The sequence below is a fragment of the Gossypium hirsutum genome, chromosome A11 (assembly GCF_007990345.1).
Source record: "Gossypium hirsutum isolate 1008001.06 chromosome A11, Gossypium_hirsutum_v2.1, whole genome shotgun sequence".
NCBI classification, from domain to species: Eukaryota; Viridiplantae; Streptophyta; class Magnoliopsida; order Malvales; family Malvaceae; genus Gossypium; species Gossypium hirsutum.
Window position 1 is genome coordinate 119,079,099 of NC_053434.1, and position 14,842 is coordinate 119,093,940.

Here is a 14,842-nt window from a genome sequence, read left to right on the forward strand (position 1 = left end):
TCGAGTTTGAGATTTTGTAAGGGAGAAAATAGAGATTAATCGACCTTAATATGTTCTTTCAGCATTGTTAAAGCATTGATTTTCTCAGCCAATTTGAAGCAGTTAATGGCTCTAATGTTATCACAACCCACAAAATTGCATACTTTTGATGGACTTTCAACTACTTCAAGTGAAGAACAACCGTCTATAGACACGCTTTTTATACTTGTTGGTAGCTCAGGCAACGATTAAAGCATCTTGCAATCTGACAATCTAATAGAATGAAGCTTGGAAAGTCGAATAATAGATGCAGGTATGCTGATGAAATTGTTACTCCCAAGACCAAGATATTTCAAAGAGGATAGACCAGAAATATCCCTAGGAAAATCTCTTTCACCAAGACTGCAGATGTTGAAATTTGACAATACAAGAAACAGACGCTTTGAGAATCGAGTAAGAGATGCAGGTATGCTGATGAAATTGTTACCACTAAGAACAAGACATATCAAAGAGGATAGACCAGAAATATCACGCGAAATATCTCCTTCACAAAGATTGCAGTTCCTTAGATTCAACTCTCTTAATGAACTCAAACCTGACGACAAAGGCAACATCCTTGGATTTTTTTAATGATAACATCAATTCTAATATCTGGGAATGTTGGAAATTGGCCTACATGCAGCATGTGAATTTCCAACATGTCAAGAAGCAGCCGGAGCCATGCATGGAGCTGTGAAGAAAAGAGATCAAACCGTTGTATTATTACCGTGTGAAGTATGCATCTTGAACCAGAAAAGTTGGCCTCTATGCAGCTCATGCAGATTCATACACACAAGAATTCATGCACATAAGTTGTCCGGGTAAAGTACGTGCAAGAATCTATGCACATAAGTTTCCCGGGTAAAGTACGTGCAACTAAAGATGTTAATGCTACTGCTTCATCTCAGTTTCATTTTGTTACCTTTTAACAATGTTTTTGTAATTTAGTTAATTTCGAATTATGTTTGGATGACAAGTTGATGTAACTTGATGGTCAAAGAGCTGGTTACCAGCTTTGTTTAAGTGTGCAAGTAATATCACCTAGTTCCAATGTAATAAGTGGAGTTAGTTAGTGTTTAGGTGATGAATTTATTGTTTTTGACCAGCCAATGTCTGGTATATGTAATGGCTTTGAGCCAAAGTTTCTTTTTGAATAAAATCATCAGATTTTCTTTCCATATGCTCCATTTTGTTTGCCTTCAAAATTCTGTTCTTCATTCCTAGCAGTAGCTAAAAGCATGAACTCTAAGCATTTTTTCTTCATTCTTTATCCGGGTAAAATACGTTGCTGTTAAAGTCCAGATTGAAGTTCTTACTTCATCCGGTTAAAGTGTGTCTAACACCAACAATTGGTATCTAGAACTGCATTCTTAAGGGACCTGTTCTAGCAAACTTTAAAAACGATGGCTTCATCAAGCTTCTCACCAGCTGCACCTCAAGTTTTCAATGGAGAAGGATATCACATTTGGGTAGTCAAGATGAGAACCTACCTCCAGGCATTTGATCTATGGTAGGTAGTTAACTCAGATGTTGAACCAGAACCATTGAGAGCAAATCCAACAGTGGCTCAAATGAAGCAGTATTCTGAAGAAAAAAGTAAAAAGCACAAGGCCATGTCATGCATTCAGAACCGTGTTTCTGATGTAATTTTTACTAGAATCATGGCTTGTGAAACACCAAAACAAGCCTGGGCAAACTCAAGGAGGATTTCCAAGGCACAGAGAGGACAAGGCAGCAGCAGCTCTTGAACCTAAGAAGGGATTTCGAGAATTTGAAGATGAAGGAAGAAGAAACTGTCAAGAAGTATTCTGATGGCTGTAGTTAACAGCATAAGGCTCCATGGTGAACAATTTGATGAGGCAAGGATTGTGGAGAAAGTGCTCTCTACCTTACCAGAAAGGTATGAGGCAAAAATCTCATCTCTTAAAGACTCAAGGGACTTAACCACCATCTCTTTAACAGAGCTGATTAATGCTCTGTATGCACAAGAGCAAAGGAGGGCCAGTAGATCGGAAGAGCACCAAGAAGGTGCCTTTCAAGCCGAAGCCAAGTCTGTCTCGAGCACCTCTGCCTACAAAGGCAAGAATACCTGGTCAAACGAGCCTAAAGCAGATGGTGCAAGAAGCTATCCACCCTGCCCACACTGCAAAAGGGTAAGTCATCTGGGTAAAGTATGTTGGTTTAGGCCTGATGTACAGTGCAGATTCTGCAAGAAGATGGGTCATGTAGAAAGGGTTTGCAAAAACAAGGGCAGACCAAGATACAACCAACCCCAGCAGCCAAGAGCTGAAGCTCAAGTAGTAGAAGAAGACAATGACCAAGAAGAACAAGTTTTAGCAGTTTCTTACTCAGCTGCAAAAGGAAAAGCCACAAATGGATGGTTGATAGACAGTGGTTGCACAAACCACATGACCCCTGATGCTGACAATTTTAAGTCAATTGACAGAAGCTTCAAAATAAATGTGAAGGTCGGAAATGGACACTTCATCAAAGTTGAAGGCAAAGGAGATGTGCTGATAAACACTCCTACAGGTACTAAACTTGTTACAAATGTCTTATTAGTGCCTGAAATTGATAGAAATTTGCTTAGCATTGCTCAACTGCTTGAGAAGGGCTATTCAGTTGTATTCAAAGGCAAAAAATTCCTGATTAGTGATCCTAGTGGATCCAAGCTCATGACAGTAGCTATGATAGAAAAAAGTTTTATTGTGGACTAGAATAAGAGTCCAGATAGTGCCTACACAGCTGCTGCAGATGAATCCAAGCTGTGTCACAAGAAGCTTAGCCATGCCAACTACATGTCAATGGCTCAGCTAACCAAAGAAGATTTGGTTGAAAATTTCACTAATTCAGTTGAAAAAGAAAGGAAACTTTTGACACTCAAAGAGGTGTATGATATGCATGGGAACCAATCATCTGCTCAGATAAAAGAATTAAAGGCACATGTAACTAGCTTGGAACTTGAGTTGAAATCATTGCAGGCAACTAACAGAGATATGGCGGAGCAGTTAGAGAACAAAGCAAGTGAAGCAGAAAAACTGGGAGAACAAAATATAGGATTTCAATCCCGCATTTCAGAACTCAAAATAATGTTAGAAAAGAGAGAAAAAAAATTTTATTCTCACGAAAAAACTTGAGGATGATAGCAGTGAATCATTGTCTGGTGTGAAGAACTTGACTGCTCAGGAAAATAATCTACTATTAGAGAAGGGGACGTTGCAAGCTGAGAAGGCTCTGTTGAAAGAAAATTTTGTATTTGAAGGTGATGAAGCATCAAATCAAGTACAGAGGTTAATGGATGAGGCTAACACATTGCAGCAGCAGCTGGAATCTCTTCATATCCAGAAGGCAAAACTGGAATTACAGTTTGAGAGAAAGAAACAAAAGTCATCCGAAAGATTGAATGAAATGGAGAATAAAAAATTGGAGTTGAAGGAAATGGTCGGGGACCTTCAAAGAGATTTGGAAGCAAAAGGAGATGAGAAAAATGATTTAATGAACCAAATCATCAGAGAATGCTTAATGAACAAGAGTTTGCAGTATGCAAGCCAAGGAGGAGTGTTGGAAATTGGCCTGCATGCAGCATGTGAATTTCCAACATGTCATGAAGTAGCCAGAGCCATGCATGGAGCTGTCAAGAAAAGATATCAAACTGTTGTATTATTACTGGGTGAACTATGCATCTTGAACCAGAAAAGTTAGCCTCCATGCAGCTCATGCAGATTCATACACACAAGAATTCATGCACATAAGTTGTCCGGGTAAAGTACGTGCAAGAATCCATGTACATAAGTTTCCCGGGTAAAGTACGTGCAACTGAAGATGTTAATGCTACTACTTCATCTCAGTTTCATTTTGTTACCTTTTAACAATGTTTTTGTAATTTAGTTTATTTTGAATTATGTTTGGATGACAAGTTGATGTAACTTGATGGTCAAAGAGCTGGTTACCAGCTTTGTTTAAGTGTGCAAGTAATATCACCTAGTTCTAATGTAATAAGTGGAGTTAGGTAATGTTTAGGTGATGAATTTATTGTTTTTGACCAGCCAATGTCTGGTATATGTAATGGCTTTGAGCCAAAGTTTCTTTTTGAATGAAATCATTAGATTTTCTTTCCATATGCTCCATTTTGTTTGCCTTCAAAATTCTGTTCTTCATTCTTGGCAGTAGCTAAAAGCTTGAACTCCAAGCATTTTCCTTCATTCTTTATCCGGGTAAAATACGTTGCTGTTAAAGTCCAGATTGAAGTTCTTACTTCATCCGGTTAAAGTGTGTCTAACACCAACAGGGAAAAACTCACAATGATCCAATATTTTGATTACAAGTTTTTTTCTCCCCATTAAAGAAACATGCTATATTTAGAAATATATTCTTCTTCCTTTCTTCCAGTTCATCAAAACCGATTCAAAGTTTATCAAGAATTTTTTTTATTAGAATCTCTTTTAAGTCTTTCAATCACACTTCTCCATTGAGTTACATCTCTACCATACAAAAAGGAACCCAATACTTAAAGAGCTAAAGGGAGCCCACCACCATAATTTACAACATGTTCAGAAAGCACAATGAAATAATCTTTTCACACTGTATCACGATGAAAAGCTTTCAAATTAAAAAGTTGAAGTGCATCTTTGGGATTCAATGTTGTGGCCATATGCACATCATCAACTTGGTAAGATCAAAGCAAATGTTCGTCTCTTGTTGTTATAATGATTCTACTCCCTAATCCGAGCCAACCATGCCTTCCAACCAAGCATTTTAAGTGTTGTATGTTATCAGCATCATCAAGAACAACAAGAACCTTTTTATAAGACAACCTATGGCTAATTATGTCATTTCCTTCATAAACATTAACTTCATTATGAAAGATTTGTGAAAGAAGTTGCTTCTATAAAGAAATTAGTCCACATTTGTCTTAAACTTAAAAATAATATAATATAAAGTATTATAAACTTAAAAACGGGTTAGGCTGGGTTTAAGCCCGAGCTTGACCCATATTTTATTATAAACTTAAAAATGGACTGGGCCAGATTCAAGCTCGAGCCTGACTCATATTTTAAACAGGCTTAAATTTTTTGCTCAACTCCATTTTTGAACCTAATATTTTTATTCAAACCTTTTTAAATTTCAATCGAACTTTTGGATTTGGACGGATAACCCGATCCATGAACAGATTTAATTTAATGTTATGATAAAATTAATATATAATAGTATCAAGAATTCCTTCATATATTAATAATTGGAGCCATTGATTACTTTGAGCGAATTTCCGTACTGATGTTCCCTCAAGTAAGTTACAATTATGCCATGGTTTCAAATACGCTCCGATCACTTGGACACAAAGGTTGAAGATCATCAAAGACCGCGCTGTTCTATCTGCACCAGCAATGGGTGACAGAGATATCATCTTCAAATTAATAAATGGAAGATTATTTTAATTGATAATATAATATTTTTTTTATAATTATGTTGTATGTTATTTATATTATATTAAGCAAATATTTTTAAAATCTATTGAACTTTGAAAAAAATCAATTAATTAAAGGAGCCGGTGCTAAAAATAAATGTCTAAATATAAATACTTTATAAAAAAATATAAAATGAAGAGTTAGAATAATAATATTTTTACTTCAAGCTATAAAATTTAAACGGTATACTTTTATTAGGAGCAATTAAACCTATTTAAGCACTTATGTTTAATCTTCCAAATATATAAAAAAACAATTTTGATAGATTAAATTGAATACATAAGTTGATCTCAAATAAAAATTAAATGATTTTTAACTCAATCGAAATTATGATCTAATCCTCGTTAAATGATTTTTACCTTATTAGCATCTGCTTTGATAGAAATACTATCTATTTTTCTCCACATTTCTATATAATGAAAATAAAATTTTGGTAAGTAAAAAAATAAAACCAACCAAAATGTACACATTTCCATTATGTAAAAAGGAATGAATTAAGTGACTAAAATTGTAAATGGTATAAATATATATATATATATTATCAACATTTGGGATAGGTATAGAATATAAGTATGAATAAAAATTTTAAATTTTTTTAATATATAAAAGGGATTATATCTCATACGCAAATTACAAATAAGTCTTGAGTGGTTACTTCAAATGAAATAAAAGATGTAAATAAGGTATATGTGTAAAAAAAAAACTTTAATCGGACAAGGTTGGTTAAGTAGTTTACCAAACTTAATGCTTCTTATCCGATTGGCCCATTATAAAATTGAAAAATTTTTGCATCCGTCTTGGTTGTAGCCCTTCTTCCTCTGCTTCCTCGTAGATATTACGTTTTCGTTTTATGTGAGAAGTGCTACCTAGTGATTCATTGTCGTGAGCAGAGTGTTGGAGGATGTGTTCAAAATTTGGAGAAGATTGAGTGCTATGACACTGCAACTCCTTGTTTTCTTCCAAATCTTTCTCATACACTATTCTAACACCGCACTTCTTTGCCATAAAACTATAGTTACCTGAAAAATATATCTCAAGCTCATCGCATTCTTGATCCAAGCAATCTGCTGTTAGTAAATTCTTTGGTTCACATTTATCCCCCAAGGAAGATGGATATAGTTCATCACGAGACCAATAATGAAGAAAAAGGTGGTCCTTCTTTATGGGTTGGACATATTCCCGACCTAAAGAAATTATACTCGAATGGACCTTTCGAGAATTTTTACAGCCAGATTGTCCTGCAATTTTACTATGGATATTAGCTTTACAGCCGAAAATCTTATCCCCAGAAGCACTACCATTGACAAAAATGCAGCACACAGCGACTCCAATCCATTGACTGTCATTCTGAATATTGAGAGGCAGAGGAATTTCAATTCCAGAGCCACCTCTCTGTTGGCTGAACCATTCTGGGATTTCATTTCCAGGTATAATAACAAAAAACTTTTTTCTTGAATTTGCAAATGCCTGCAGAGTAAAACACCTGTAGTTCAGTAATGAAAATCATAAAATTTCAAGTATGAGATTCTATAAGTAAAAAGAAAAGAGAGAGATTTACTGACCTTAAGATGTTTTTTTAGCAATGTTAATGCATTGTTGTTCTCCGCCAAATTGTAGCAGTTAATGGCTGTAATGTAAGCAGAACCCGATAAATTGCATACTTTTGATGGACTTGCAACTACTTCAAGTGAAGAACAACCATCTATCCACACATCTTCTGTACTCGTTGGTAGCTCAGGCAACGATTTAAGCATCTTGCAATCTGACAATCTAATATAATTAAGCTTGGAAAGTCGAATAATAGATGCAGGTATGCTGATGAAATTGTTACCCTTAAGATCAAGGAATTCCAAAGAGGATAAACCAGAAATATCACTAGGAATATCTCCTTCACAAAGACAGCAGTCCCTTAGATTCAACTCTCTTAATGAACTCAAATTTGACAATGAAGGTAACGTCGGAGCCATGGAATTTGTCCTTCCTCTTCGGATTAAATTGAAAAGAGAAGGAAGATTTTGTTGTAACTTAGATGATCTTTTGCATCCATTGAAAGACAGAACTTTAAGATTTTTAAATTGAAAAATGAAGGATGGTGGTTCTGTTATGGCTGTTTCACTCAAGTCGAGCTTTTCCAAAAACTTCGCTTGCTGCAAATTCTCCGATAAATTTTCTACTCTATAACAACCGGAAAGATCTAGAGTTTTTAGACATTCCATTTTCCCATCAATGTCCGGAAACCTTACAAGATTTCTGCAACCCGAAAGAATTAATGTTTCAAGAGATTCCATTCCAATTTTGGTCGGAATAGTCCTAAGACTTTTGCAATCTCTTAAATTCAAAAGTTTAAGGCTCTTAAGCACTCCGATTGATGGATGAACATCCACTAATTTGGTACAACCTTCCAAAATCAGGACTTCAAGATTTGGTGCTGTTGTGACGTCTGGTGTCTTAATCAGGTTTTGGGATCCTTCAAGGTTGATAATTTTCAACTGATAGAGGGGCTGTTGAAGATCATAATAAATTAGAAACAAATCAGAAAACATAATAATGCTCATTTTTTTTACCTTAATCAAAGTTTAATAATTTATATTAGAATAAGCTAAAACACAAGGATAAGATGAGTTAATTCTTACTCTATTTCCCTTCCATAGTTGTTGAATGTGACTATATGGTAAAAGAAGTGCAACAAGGTTGTCCAGTTGGAAGCTTGAAGGCAATGATCTTAAAGGGCATCCTTTCCAATCTAAAAGCCGTAGCTCATTAGAAAGAAATTTGAGATCATCACAATTTAATAGACAAAGCACTTTGAGTAATCTCAATTTTTTCATCTTTGAGAAGGCATGGATACTTAAGTTGAGCAAAATTTTGCTCGATTCCCTAATAACCATGAACAAAACAAAATTGAGCTTTAAAATATACAAAAACATTCAATGTCTAAAAGTTATGTTGCATCGACATTGTTTGTTTAAGTACCTATATCCGGTACTTATATATAATGCATATCCGATACTTATACTTTAAATACATGAATTTGTTTTTAAAATTCAACACACCCATATTAAAAACATATTTATATCTAATCTTAAAAAAATTTTAAATTAATATTTTGATTTATATTTGTGCCGCAAACAATGCATAATTCTATATAAGTTAATAAACCAAACAATGGTACATAATTTTTGAATAAAATACTAGATAATTGTCATTAAAAAGGTAAGAGATGGGTAATGTGCATGAATGCCACATGCCCTAAACGGTCACACATCACAAAGCGATGGGTGGTCCTAATAAATGAAATATAAAATAAACCTTAAAAAGGACTATCTAAAGAATATTAATCGTCCAAAAAATAAAATCATTTCTGCTCATCAAAGTAGAATCCTAAAGACACATAAATAAAAATGAAACCATTTTCATTAAAAGAAAAAGTTTTTGAAGAGACGTTATAATCTAATCCATTGATATATATATATATTATTAGTGCATAAATAGATACCATTAATATTTCAAAAATTCATAAATTTCCTTATTGATTCTTTTGAAAGAGTAATACGTTGCTAGACAAATTTCATAATTAAACATTTACATATTGAGCGTATAAATTTTTTTCTAGAGTTTCTAATCATATTTTAAATAGAATAAAATAATTATTTATAGTACACATCGATACAAGTTTATGCGTTTCTTCTTACCTTTTATTATTAATGACCATGCCTTCAATCATTTCTGTAGCCTGAAACAATCAAAAATAGAAAATAAGAAAACAAAATAAATGGTGTACAGTGTAAGATAAAACTTTTGAAAATTTACATTTTTGTTTAACATTATTATACTCGAATTATAATAAATAAAGCATTTTAAACAAAGTAAAATAACTTCTAATGAGGGTAATGCAATGCAATGAAATTAAATATTTATTTTTACAAGTTCTTAATATTGTAAACATCAAACATACATTTATCTCAAAAGGATCGTTCTATCAGCTAATTAGACTAAGCTTTGAATTCATATCATATATTGATTAGAATTTTATACAAAAAAGAAATAGTATGTAGCTTTTGTTGAATGATTTACAATGTTTTTTGTTAGGATATGATAGATGTCTGTTTCCTCCCACAATCAGCAACGCTTTCCAGGTTCATCAAGACATTTTTCTCTAACAATTTTTCTTTCCATTTCTTGCAACAAGTCATGCATCTTCAAATATTCATTGTGTTTATCGATTTTTATGAGAGATTTTTTAATGAGAACATCAATTCCGATATCTGGAAAAAAATCACAACCATCCAATACTTTGATTACAAAATCTTTCTTCTCCCCATTAAAGAAACATGCTATATCTAGAAATATATTCTTCTCCTTTTCTTCTAGTCCATCAAAACTAATTCGAAGTTTATCGAGAATTTCTTTATTAGAATCTCTTTCAAGTCTTTTAATCGAACTCCTCCACTGAGTTGCATCTCTACCGCACAAAAAGGAACCCAAAACTTCAAGAGCTAAAGGGAGCCCACCAGCATAATTTATGACATGTTTAGAAAGTTCAATGAAATCACCTTTCGGCATTGTATCACTATGGAAAGCTTTCAGATTGAAAAGTTGAAGCGCATCTTTGGGATTCAGTGTTGTGGGCATATGCACATCATCAACTCGGCAACATCGAAGCAAATGTTCGTCTCTTGTTGTTACAATGATTCTACTCCCTAATCCGAACCAATCATGCCTTCCGACCAAGCATTTTAAGTGTTGTATGTTATCAACATTATCAAGAACAACAAGAACCTTTTTGTGAGATAATCTATGGCTAATTATGGCACTCCCTTCATGGACATCGAAAAAGTTGAAGCACTCACCATGAAAGATCTGTGAAAGAAGTTGTTTCTGTAAAAAAACTAGTCCGCATTTGTCTGAAACTTCTCGAATATCAGCAAGAAAGCTTTTACCTTCAAAATAAGGCAACATTTGATCATAAGCAACTCTTGCGAGTGTTGTTTTACCGATGCCACCCATTCCGCAAATCCCTATAATGCGGACATCATCTTCCCCTATGTTTATTTTCAAATATAAATCCTCCAAGGGTAGAGTAATTCCAACCAAGTCACTATGAGTAATTGAATATGTCTGACATAATTTTGCCGATATCTTCTTAACAATGTCTCTAATAAATTCTGATTCATGCCTACAAAGAAAGAAAATTTGATTTTTTGAATAAAATTTTGTTGATATGTTTCAAATTAAATACACTTTTTTTTCAATAAATCATGAAACATAATATAGTTTGGAAGCAAACAAGAACCAAGAATAAGAAAGAAATATCTGTTGCGGAACTAGAATACAAAATTTGCTCTTTTATTGAAATATGACACTTCTCAATTAAACTAGAGAAGAGAAAAGAAAAGAAAGAATTACCTGTTATTTAAATGCCATCCCTTGATGTTTGCCACTTGAGTCAAAGCATTTCGCCACCTTTGGATCTTGTCTCTATCTTCCTTGTATCTCTCTTCGTGTTTGGCAAAGGCCTCCTCAACTTTCTCTTTCTGTTTTCTTAAATCGGATGGATCCACATTGTAGAAAATTGGAAATACCTTATGTCCCATGTCGTTTTTTTGCTTAACAATCTCAGCAAGCTCCTCCAAGCACCAACTTGAAAAGGCATAAGTTTGTGAAAAAACGATGATCGAGCACCATGATTGCTGAATTGCTGTAAAGAGTTCTGGCGCGATCTCTTCGCCGACCTCCAGCTTTGAATCATCCCTGAAAGTGACGATCCCACTCCTACTTAGAGCATCATAGAGATGATCGGTAAAGTTGTTGCGGGTATCTTCACCTCTAAAACTCAAGAAAACATCATATTTCTTTCTAGAAATGGACGAAGAAGTTGAAGGTAATGACAACATGAGGATGTATGAGAAGAGAAGAATATCTCAATCTGGTGTTCAAAATCAGAAAATAGATCGCCCAATACCCACAAAGAAAATAGAAAAAGTAAGTATATGAGCATAGGGGCGGAAATTAGGGGTCCAAGATGAGCTATGGACCTTCTTTCCAAGAAGGTGAGAGTTGGCAAAGTGGATGCTAGTTTAATTATAAGTAATAATTAAAAATGTTGGACGGTTTGTATTTTACGTATTTAATTATAAGATTATGACAATAATAATTAGAATATAATTTTAAAGCATGTGACTATCAGTTTGAATACACTCTTTACAGTGTAGGTTGTTTAGTATATTAGCATGTGACCATCAGTTTGAATACACTCTTTACTGTCACCTTTATTTCTAAGAATGACATCTATGTAATATTTTCCTCAAACCCAAATTAATTCATAATCATTTAAAAAATTCATAACCCATAATATTTAAACTTAAAAAGTCTAAGTTTCATATCTAAAATTATTTAAATTTGAATTGATTTTAACTATCATATGAAATTTTAACTTAAGTTCAAATAGAAAATAACTCAAATTTAAATTAAATTAAAAAAATACTCAAAACCTGAATTAATTCATTCTAAATAGATTCAACTCACTCAATGGAGAGAGCTACTTCTTATTACACCTTATATTGCTTGGGAAAAATAAAGGAGTTAGTGGGAATGAGCGATGAAGCCAATAAGAATTTTGTATAGCATGGGAAATTATAAACGTATACTAGAGAATGAATTATATGAAACTGTGATTCCAGGTCATCTTTATCTATTTTTAATAGGAGGATCACAAATCAAATTTTTACTCTTAATTTTTAATTTTTTCATACAGATTATTTTTTACTTAAACAAATTTTTTTTGTATATAATTTAATTCAAATGTGAAAGCATTGAAAGAAAGATAAACGCTTAGCTCAAATAATTTTAAAAGATTAAATTATACACATATCACATTTAATATATAAGTTGGTCTAAATTGTGACGATCTTAAATAAAACTATTAACCATATAAAGATATATATATTTATATATATTTTAACCATCATATCTAATACTTGTATTATGAGTAAAGATATCCAAAATGATTATTTTTTGTGTAAAAAAATAATTAATAGGACAAGGTTGGTTAAGTAGTTTACCACGGTTAATGCTATTTTTTCCATCTATATTTTTAAAATTATTTAATATATGTATTTAAAAATACTTATATATATCAAATAAATTACATTGAATAAATTCCAAATATAAAATATTCATAAATTATATAAGATACTCATCAATAAACTTCACAAATAAAAAGATATTGCTTGTTCCACTTTATCATTGAAACGGTGTACAACCGGAACCAGTGCAGAACCCACCACCATGATTCTACCTGCTGAACAACTAGGTATTCAGGCATGGTGCTAGAGAGGTGTCAGTTGAGTCAACTTTTGCATTGTTAGCTGTCATGTTTATTCTGATAGCTGCGTTGGGAATCCCCTACAGGTTTTTGGGATTTATAGTAGATTAGACGAGTACTAGAATAAGCTATTAATATTAACTACGAGATATTTTGCAGATTGGATCAGTATGTCATTGCTAAGTTTGCTGAAAATTTTGAATAGATAGCAAGAACCCTGGCAGAGAATGCTGGACTGAATCCAATGGATATCATTTCTAAGTTGTATGAAAAGCATGCATCTGGAAATGCACTGTGTTGCGTGTAGATCAGGTAATTTAGTAGAGGCAGAAAGCTTGAAAATGAAAATCGCACTTAAAATAGTTTGTTGATGGGATTAGGTTCTCATGCAATGCCATTGATTCAATGTTTGCAGATTATGATGGCGAAACCAGCTGGAGGTCCAGCGAGGAGAGATCAACCTGCAGGAATGGACGAGGACTGATGAAGGTTGGTCAGCATGCAGCACCAGGAGCAATCAAGAAGCTGGCCAAAAAGCCCGAGCCATGTAGGAGCTCCTGGAGCATGTGCAGCTGTTGAATTTAGTTCATTTTATTGTTTTTGATTAATGTAATTTAATTTAGTTCATTTTGAACAATGTTAGGTAGAAGTTTGACGTATTTGTAAAGTGTTTGAGATGTTAACCAGCTTTGTTCATGTGTACAAGCTTAGTTTTCCAAGTTCCAATGTATTAGTCGTAGTTGGTATAGATTAGTTGACCTTATACTGATTTTAACAAGCTAAATGCTTGGTTTTATGTATTGGCATTAAGCCATTGTTTAATCTTAAGGAAAAATCATCATCTTTTCATTCAAAATAACTTCCCATCTTTTCTTTGCTTTTATTTTTTCTGTTCTTGAACTCTGCTTGTTTCTTCAGCAAGTATCGAGCCTTACTGCTTAAGTTTTTGCTGAACCTTAGTTGCTCTTTTGTTCTTAACACCAACAATTGGTATCTAGAGCTGTAATCTCTGTGGACCTGTTCTAGTTAAGCTTCAAAACAAATGGCTTCATCAGGCTTTTCACCAGCTGCACCACCAGTCTTCAATGGTGAGGGCTATCACATATGGGTGGTCAAAATGAAGACTTAGCTGCAGGCATTCGACCTATGGGAGGTGGTCAACTCAGATGCTGAACCAGCACCACTTCGAGCCAACCCAACAGTGGCTCAGATCAAGCAACATGCTGATGAAAGGACCAAAAGGCACAAAGCCATGTCTTGCGTTCAGAATTGTGTCTCAGATGTGATTTTTATAAGGATTATGGCATGTGAGACACCAAAACAGGCCTAGGATAGATTGAAGGAAGAGTTTCAAGGGACAGAAAGGACAAGGCAGCAATAGCTTCTAAACCTGAGAAAGGATTTCGAAAATTTGAAAATGAAAGAGGAAGAAATTGTTAAGCAGTATTCAGAGAGAATTATGGCTATGGTAAATAGCATAAGGCTCATTGGAGAGCACTTTAGTGAAGCAAGGATAGTGGAGAAGGTGATCTCAACCTTACCTGAGAGGTATGAGGCAAAAATTTCTTCCCTCGAAGACTCAAGGGACCTAACCAGCATCTCACTGATAGAGCTGATCAATACTCTTTATGCACAAGAGCAAAGAAGGGTCAACAGACTAGAGGAACACCAAGAAGGTGCCTTCCAAGCCAAAACCAAACCTGCCTCAAGCACCACTGCCTACAAAGGCAAGAAGAATTGAAGAGACAAGCCTAAGTCAGATGCTCCAAAAAGATGGGATCGACCCGCAAGCATTGTAAGAGGCCTGGTCATCTAGAGGCCAACTGCTGGTTTAGGCCAGATGTGCAGTGCCAATACTGCAAAAAGATGGGCCATGTTGAAAAGGTTTGCAAAACCAAGGGCAGACCAAAGCAAGGTCAACCACAACAGCCAAAGGCTGAAGCTCAAATAGCTGAAGAAAGCAGTGACCATGAGGAGCAGGTCTTTGCAGTTCCTTGCTTAACTGTACAAGTGAAAGTCTCAAATGGATGGCTCC

General features: G+C 34.3%; 3 protein-coding genes across 4 annotated transcripts; all 3 read right to left on the reverse strand.

Moving 5' to 3' along the window:
- Positions 1–227: 227 nt before the first annotated feature.
- Positions 228–593, reverse strand: LOC107954777 (plant intracellular Ras-group-related LRR protein 7-like). Its single transcript, XM_016890452.1, has one exon. It carries the CDS (start codon positions 591–593, stop codon positions 228–230), a length of 366 nt encoding a protein of 121 aa, XP_016745941.1.
- Positions 594–6,099: 5,506 nt separating this feature from the next.
- Positions 6,100–8,833, reverse strand: LOC107954788 (disease resistance-like protein DSC1). Its single transcript, XM_016890461.2, has 3 exons — positions 8,117–8,833; positions 7,046–7,984; positions 6,100–6,950 (listed from the first exon to the last, which is right to left on the reverse strand). Exons 1-3 carry the CDS (start codon positions 8,408–8,410, stop codon positions 6,225–6,227), a joined length of 1,959 nt encoding a protein of 652 aa, XP_016745950.2. The 5' UTR covers positions 8,411–8,833; the 3' UTR covers positions 6,100–6,224.
- Positions 8,834–9,400: 567 nt separating this feature from the next.
- LOC121209442 (disease resistance protein RPV1-like) lies at positions 9,401–11,518 on the reverse strand. Of its 2 annotated transcripts, XM_041080089.1 has the most exons (3): positions 10,890–11,518; positions 10,424–10,659; positions 10,204–10,343 (listed from the first exon to the last, which is right to left on the reverse strand). In XM_041080089.1, the coding sequence occupies exons 1-3, from the start codon at positions 11,375–11,377 to the stop codon at positions 10,330–10,332; spliced, it is 738 nt and encodes a 245-aa protein (XP_040936023.1). In that variant the 5' UTR covers positions 11,378–11,518; the 3' UTR covers positions 10,204–10,329. The 2 variants fall into 2 exon arrangements, with proteins under 2 accessions (XP_040936022.1, XP_040936023.1); XM_041080088.1 differs by having other exon boundaries at positions 9,401–10,659.
- Positions 11,519–14,842: the final 3,324 nt, after the last annotated feature.